The sequence below is a fragment of the Nelumbo lutea genome, chromosome 1, assembly GCF_056320005.1.
Source record: "Nelumbo lutea isolate HS-2025 chromosome 1, American lotus-T2T, whole genome shotgun sequence".
Classification (NCBI taxonomy): domain Eukaryota; kingdom Viridiplantae; phylum Streptophyta; class Magnoliopsida; order Proteales; family Nelumbonaceae; genus Nelumbo; species Nelumbo lutea.
Genome location: NC_142684.1, coordinates 88,142,893 through 88,150,996, shown reverse-complemented (window position 1 = coordinate 88,150,996; position 8,104 = coordinate 88,142,893). Strand labels below are relative to the sequence as shown.

Genomic DNA, 8,104 nt, shown 5'->3' with positions numbered 1-8,104 from the left:
AACATTGTGTTCATTTTATGAACTAATATATTCAGTATTATTGCATTGGAGGAATTTATACATTTTGATACTAGTTTCATCAGCTTACTAATGTAAACAGTACACAATTATTATGGGATACAGACTAAAAGTCTAAAACTGCTAATTTTTAGAAATCTCTTGCACTGCAACCAAGGCTTGATGCTGCTGCTGCTGATGTTCCTCTTCAGCTATTACCATCATGTCCTGCTGCTGCTGGTGCTGATTTTCCCATTCCACTTCTTCCACTTCTATCTGCGAGTATTGTCGATGGAAACGGAGCAGTACCAAGGAAATAAATGCTGAAATATACAAACATTAAATTAAAAGAGAGTACCACCAGACTTAGTAGTAGACGTCTAAAATGATGGAGTGAATTAAAATACTATTATATACAAAGAAAAATGGTCTCCAATTTCACAGTTTAGTTCAATTAGGCCTTCTACAACTCACTTTGGAGTTTGGATCCCAACATGAACATGACAACCACAGTTTTTCAACCAAACCAGAAAAAGTGACTTCATTAACCAAAAAGGGAGCTTCAAGGGTATGGGCATAGGCAAATAAAGAGAGCTTGGGAGTTTAGAATACATCAATACTGAAATATCAACATTATTTGGCGATCTTTTGGCCAAATATTTGTTGGAATATGAAATTTATTGGTGATATTATCTCCAATTGTTCAGGGTTCAGTTCTGAATATCTAGAGTAGAGGTGTTATCACAATTAAAGAGCAGTTAGCATATAAGAAAATGGATACATAATTGCAAATGCAACATGACAATACCTGTGAAAATACGTGTCTTTAAAGAGGATAAATTCCAAAAGAGGGTAGCTGCAGATGCTGCCACAATCTTCTTGTGGGAGCAGGCTTCCCATGTTTCCTTCATCCAACTACTCAGGTACTTAACTGCTTAATTGAAAAACATCATCTCCATATTAGGATTACTAGACACCAGAAACAGAACATCCACTCCAGTTATGCATGTATAATACATTCAGAACTCCTAAACACCTCGGTAGTTTTTACATACCTTGCTTGTTTATCGACTCATGGTAGCAAGAGTAGAGTTTGGGAACAGTGAAGGTAACAAAAAATCCTGCTCAAATTACACAATCCATTAGAACACTGCCAATTCCAAAATAAATACATAAAAATGCAAATGACAAAAAGAAAATTGGGGAGGTGGTTCCGAGGCATTTAGTCTTACCAGTTGCACATAGTCTCCATAGAGTCATCAAGTGGCCATATTCAGCTCCAAAAAGGAGGAATGGTGCTACCTGCAACCAGGATGACATATACATTTCTGAATGCCCCTCTCAGTGACCTTAAACATGGGAACCAAGAAGGAAAGCTAGCTGTTATTTACTTTGAGAGTCATGGATGGCTGGCCGGAGAAAAGCTGTCTTGTCTTTGCAATCAAAAGGTTTGCAGCAGGAAGCATTACTCGAGCTGCCCTTGCAATGTCATCTTCTCTTAGCTTAAACTCCTTCTTTTCCTTATCCCTGCAATATAATAAAGTTTAGATCTCAGAAAAGAGAGAACAAAGAGAGATACAAGAGAAAATGGAGTTCTACCTTTGGGAGACTGAGTTAAAGAAAAATGATGCACCCAAAAACAAAAGCCCCAGTTGGGAAACCGCAGAGAAAATGCTGCAAACATGACAACTCATTTGTTATCTTCAAGCACTGCAAATATGAAGAACAGAAGAACAATAGAGACAGGTTGTGGAGAGGGAGGAATTACATACCTAAAGTTTAATACTTTGGTAAAACAAGAAGACAAAAAACCGAGAGACCCAAACCCAAACCAGAGGCTTGACTTAGCAACCTCTTTCCACATAATCAAATCGGATATGAGCTGCCCAATGCGATCTATGCTGCTATTATCTTCATCGCCCTTGGTTTCTGGAGCCCAAAATCAGCAATAGAATGAGCCCAGATGAATAAAAAGAAACTCTTAATGGAAGGTTAATATAAAAAAACAATGGGAAACTAAAGATACTTGGAGAAGGAACTGAAGGGGCTAGACTAGGTTTCTCCTTTCGAGATCGGGTACTCTTTCTTTTTCTTGCTTTCCCGGTCTCATCTCCCAAACCCATATCTTCTCGAATCTCGTGCTCCAATCTCCGTCGTGTCCGCCGACTGTTTCTTGGCGACGGGCAGCTTGATAGAGACATTGAAGCAGCTTTGCTCTTGCATCGCCTGCGAGAACCCAGGTGATCGATTGGCTCTTCTGCTATTTCAGCCTTTTCGACAAGCCGGGTTTTCGATCTTCTGAGAGGGGAAGGAGAGAGGAGGAGAAGCTCTTGAAGGGGAAGCGCCTGTCGAGAGGGATGAGAGGGTGACGGGCTTCCATTAGGAGAAGGGATGGCATCAAAGTGGGGGATGTCCTCAGGTTCAGCACCAAAATCCTCCAAGCGAGCAAGTCGAGAAGCGGATTTGATACGCAGGCGGGGTTCGGAACGACGAGACGGAGGAGTGGAATCCATAGCTGAGCTCATCCTGTGTGATTGATTGCAAGGACTCTGTTGTCTGATGATGATAGTGAGAAGACGAAGAAAAGATGGAGCAGGACGTTAGGGTTTTGTACTTGTTTTTTTCCCTCTTCCTTGCTAGCGACTGGTGACAGTGAAAAATGGCTAGCCCCATAGCCGTTGAAGAGAAAGTGGACCTCTTTCTCCTTTTGTCTCCTTTCTAAGTTTGAATATTTGGGCTTCGTGGGCGCGGGGGGACCCAAACGGCAAACGGTAAGAAGTGAGAACTGAAGTCCAACAAAGGAGGTGTTAACAAATCTTAACAAATCTGCAGTTTTTTTTTTTTTTTTTTTTCTCGGAGTACTCCTCATAGATTCCATAAGATGATCTTTGACAACCTCAGAATTCCTCAGGCTAATTTTAATTCTTATTTATGGGGTCACATTATCATCGGAAGAGTTACAAAGAATATATTTAATTAGAATAAAGAGAAAATGAATGATAAATTGGCAAATTAGAAAAAAACATTCCGGATATATTAACCCTCATCGATTCAACAACAAACATGATGTTTCAATATATAATGAATTCATTCAAAATCCCTAAAAATGCTATATATGAATTGGATAAAATTCAAAGACAGTTTCTATGGGACAATATTAATGGTAACAAAGCCCTCCACTTGATGAATTGGGAAAAAAATTGCACTCCCAAAAGGTGAGGAGGTATGAGAATAAGAAGACTCTACTAGGCCAATGAGGCTAGCTTAGCTAAGTTAGGGTGGAGGATATTGAATGAGGAAAATAACTTGTGGGTAAAAGTTATTAAGAGCAAATATTTGAAAAGGGAAAACTTTTTGAACATTAAAATTAAAAAGGGAATCTCTTGGGCCTGGAGAGACATCCTCCTTGCTAGAGATCTCATTAAAATGGGATCTCGTTGGCAAATGGGTGATGGAAGTTTTATAAATTTCTGACCGGATAATTGGGTATATGGCAAACCTTTAATTGAAACTTAGAACCGTGAAAATATCACAAATATTAATATTAAAGTAGCAGAAATGATTGATTTTGAGAGGGATTGTTGGAAGGAGGAAAAAAAAAATAAAAAATGAGGTATCTAAAAATGTTTGGCAAGACATTAAGACTATTCATATTGCCCCTAACTATATGGAGGATAAAAGGGTTTGGGAGTGCAATCCCAAGGGGACATTTTCTATAAAAACAATTTATTTACTTAAATGTTCCTCTATTTTAAATCCACCTGACAACTTTAATTGGTTGAGTAGTGATGAAGGAAGATTTGGCCCGACCTCACAGTTATGCAACATGTGGCAAAGGCAACAGCTTAGCACAAAAGCACGCCTAAGGCACGAGCACCAAGGGGAGAAACCAGCGGTCCGAATTCCCTACTAGGGGCCCAAACTCACCCTTGGCCCCAAACCAGACAATAATCCGAACTGGCCTGCATGTAACAGTTTGGGACACACCTCGCCGAATTGGCCTGCCTTGTAGTAGTTCGGGACACACCTCACCGAACTGGCCTGCCTTGAAGCAGTTCAGGACACACCTCACCGAACTAGTCTGCCTTGAAGCAGTTCGGGGCACACCTCACCGAACTGGCCTGCCTTGAAGCAGTTCGGGACCCACATCACCGAACTGGCCTGCCTTAGCAGAACAGGACATATCTCCGAACTCAAGACTTCGCCTCGCTCACCACTCCACATCGCCCTTAGGGCACCAAAACCAAACAAACCGTACTATGCCCGACACCGAGGAAATCCGTACCCAAGGGCGGCGCACCCGGCTGACTTGGGATTTGACGCTTTGCGGCCGCACTCCAAACGGCCACCTGCCACCGCCTCCTAACACCGCCATCTCCAGTTATAGAGACGACTCTGACAAAAGGCAGTGACGGTTCTGTCCCAACAGAAATGACGACACTCGAACTGACAGATGCAAGGGTAATCATACCCGACCTGACAAGGGCTTCGGAGCGAGTGCGCGAAGTGATTATAAAAGGCCCCCTACCCCCAACAACAAGGTATGTGAACTTTGCGCCATCTGATCTATACTTTGCCTTTGAGAGATTACTAACTTGAGCTTCGGAGTTATCTCACCGAGTTTCCCCCGGAGTTCCCTCATCTTTTCCGTTTCAGGCTCCCCGTCACTCCAGCTCAGAGGCGAATTCGTTGACAGCTAAGACCGGCCGGATTGCGCTCCATCAAGTAGCATTTGGAATTTGAAATGCCCTCCAAAGATTAAATTATTTCTATTTTTTTTTTGTTTAATAACAAACTACCTACTAAAAGCCATTTGAGGAAAAGAGGATTTAATATTGATGGCTCTTAAGTTTTTGTGGGTTTAAGGAGGATACTAATATATCTTTAAAATTTGTGATCACACAAAGCAAGTTTCGCTTACGTTAAACACACCCTTGGAGGGCCCAAATGAAAATGAAAATTTCAGTGATTGGTGGACAAGAATGGGCGTTAAAAAAAGCAAAATTCTATTCATAAAGGCAAAACTAGCTTTTGTTCTATGGGTCATCTAGAAAAATAGGAACTCCAAAACCTTTAATGAAGGTACTACTCCCATTCCAATAATGTTAGATAGAACTCTCAATATGTTTATGGAAACTGATGAGGGCAGATTTGGCCCTCCAGTGAAATTGTGACACGTGGCACCTCGTGACAACTAGGAAAACACCTAGCCAACAAACTTACGAAGTTGGTGACCCACCCGGGCACCAGTCTGGCCGGCCTGGCGCGACCTACGCGCGGCCTGACGCGCGTCTGCATGACCTGCGCGAACTGCGCACGGCACGCGCGACCTGCGCGGCGCGCGTGCGGCGTGCGGCCTGCGCGACCTAGCCGACCTGGACCAGCCTAGCGCATGATCCGGCCAAGGCGCCCACTGATGAACCTGGCCTAGACACTAACCTGCCGACTGACACAGGCGCCAGCTTGACGACCTGGTCTAGACACTGACTCGCCGACTGACACAGGCGCCGACCTGACGACTTGGCCTAGACACTGACCCGCCGACTGATGCAGGCACCCCTCTAACAACCTGGCCTAGGCGCCAACCTGGCCGCCTGACACAAGCGCCAGCCTGACGACCTCGAGGAGTTCACCACCGTACCCCGGTTCTGATAGGATACGACGAGTCTTACAGTTTGGAGGCTTTTCACCCACCTAACCCGCGATGACTCCGGTATATAAAGACCTCACCCCCAAAGGGGAGGGAGATGAAAAAAGGGAAGTAACCCCTGCTCTCTAGCTCTCTCATATTATCTTCAAAGCTCTCTACAATAAGAGTGCTAACTTAAGCGTCGGAGAGCCCCCACCGGGAAAATACCCCCGAGACCTCTGATTTAGTTCTTGTAGGTCCTTCAGCTCCCGCCGCCTACAAAGAGGAGGAAAAGATGGAGTTCTCGCAGGTCTCTCAACTCCCGCCACCTACAAAGAGGAGGAAAAGATGAAGTTCTCGCATGTCCTTCATCTCTCGCAACCTACAAAGGAAAGAAGACCACCAGGCAGTTCGCCACCAGGCAGTTTGCCACAGAGCAGCTCGCCACCGAGTAGCTCGCCACTGGGCAGTTCGCCACCGAGCGGCTCGCCACTGGGCAGTTCACCACTGAGCAGTTCACCGCTGAGCAGCTCGCCGTCGGGCAGTTCGCCATCGGGCAGTTTGCCACCAGGCAATTCGCCACCGAGCGGATCACCACCGGGCAGTTCGCCACCAAGTAGTTCGCCACTAGGCAGTTCGCCACCAAGCAGTTCACCACCAGGCAGTTCGCCACCAAGCAGTTCGCCACCAGGCAGCTCGCCACCAGGCAGTTTGCCACCAGGCAGTTCGCCACCAGACAGTTCACCATCGGGCAGTTCGCTACCAAGCAGTTCACCCCCAGGCAGTTCTCCACCGAGCAGTTCGCTAGTAGGCAGTTCACTACCAAGTAGCTCATCACTAAGGCACGCCACCACCGGGTCAACTAACGAGGTACTTAGCCAAAAAAATTTTACATCACAAAACATTGGTACGTGGCCGAAAACGGTTACATCAATTGGCGCCGTCTGTGGGAACACACTACAAAAAGCTAAGTTCTCATCCTACAAAAGCTAAGTTCTCATCTTGCCAAAACTAAGTCCTCACTTTTTAGAAATTGAAGCTATCGCTTTGTAGTTTACATTTTTTTATGAACTTAGAGACTATGCAGGGAGCTAACGGACTAAGTAGCTCTACCAACCTTACTTTCAATTCAGATAATGCCACATCAGTCCTCTTCGCAAGGTCCCCCCTACAAAGATGAGCTCTTCGTGGCTTTCGCGGGAGTTGGTGGCCAACTGACTACATAGGCGCCCTTACTGGTCGAGCCCTCCAAGGCTCCCGTGTGAGCTGGCAACCTAAAGTTAGTAGTGCTGCCCCTGAAGGTCGAGCCCCTAGTAGCTTCTTATAGGAGTAGGTGACCGGCATTACGAAGCTGATGCAGGCCAAGCCTACGGGCCACATTACTACTTAAGACCCGATCACCTCTCCGGCACGGGCAAAGTTAGAAAAGAGTAGACCATTGGTCACTCCCAAAGCCTACGGGCCACATTACCACTAAAGACTCGATCGCCTCTCCGGCACGGGCAAAAGTCAAAGAAGAGTAGACTACGAGTCGCTCCCAAAGCCTACGGGCCACACTAGTAATTGGATCAACACTTACTAGCTCATCGACTTACGGGCCAAAAGAAATCTACTCCCTTCGCTAAGTTACTATAAGCTCGGGAGTGGGGGGCTATTGATGAGGGCAGATTTGGTCCTCCAGTGAAATTGTGACACGTGGCACCTCGTGACAACTAGGAAAACACCCAGCCAACAAACTTACGAAGTTGGTGACCCACCCGGGCACCAGTTTGGCCGGCCTGGCGCGACCTGTGCGGCGCGCGCGCGTAGCCTGACGCGCGCCTGCGCGACCTGCGTGCGGCACACGCGACCTGCACGAGCTGCGTGCGGCGTGCGGCCTACGCGACCTAGCCGACCTGGACCAGCCTAGCGCATGATCCGGCCAAGGCGCCCACCGACGAACCTGGCCTAGACACTGACCTGCCGACTGACACATGCGCCAGCTTGATGACGTGGTCTAGACACTGACCCGCCGATTGACACAGGCGCCGACCTGATGACCTGGCCTAGACACTGACCCGCCGACTGACGCAGGCACCCCTCTGACAACCCGGCCCAGGCGCCGACCTAGCCGCCTGACACAAGCGCCAGCCTGACGACCTCAAGGAGTTCACCACCGTACCCCGGTTCTGACAGGATGCGATGAGTCTTACCGTTTGGAGGCTTTTCACCCACCTAACCCGCGAGGACTCCGGTATATAAAGACCTCACCCCCAAAGGGGAGGGAGATGAAAAAAATGGAAGTAACCCCTGCTCTCTAGCTCTCTCATATTATCTTCAAAGCTCTCTACAATAAGAGTGCTAACTTAAGCGTCGGAGAGCCCCCACCGGGAAAATACCCCCGGGACCTCTGATTCAGTTCTCGCAAGTCCTTCAGCTCCCGCCGCCTACAATGAGGAGGAAAAGATGGAGTTCTCGCAGGTCTCTCAGCTCCCGCCA

The 8,104-nt window shown here is 46.8% G+C and overlaps 1 protein-coding gene across 1 annotated transcript; it reads right to left on the bottom strand.

Moving 5' to 3' along the window:
- Positions 1–13: 13 nt before the first annotated feature.
- Positions 14–2,705, bottom strand: LOC148875973 (reticulon-like protein B17). The gene is made up of 8 exons (XM_088965838.1): positions 2,024–2,705; positions 1,770–1,926; positions 1,597–1,671; positions 1,389–1,524; positions 1,230–1,299; positions 1,053–1,118; positions 806–928; positions 14–320 (listed from the first exon to the last, which is right to left on the bottom strand). Exons 1-8 carry the CDS (start codon positions 2,520–2,522, stop codon positions 142–144), a joined length of 1,305 nt encoding a protein of 434 aa, XP_088821964.1. The 5' UTR covers positions 2,523–2,705; the 3' UTR covers positions 14–141.
- Positions 2,706–8,104: the final 5,399 nt, after the last annotated feature.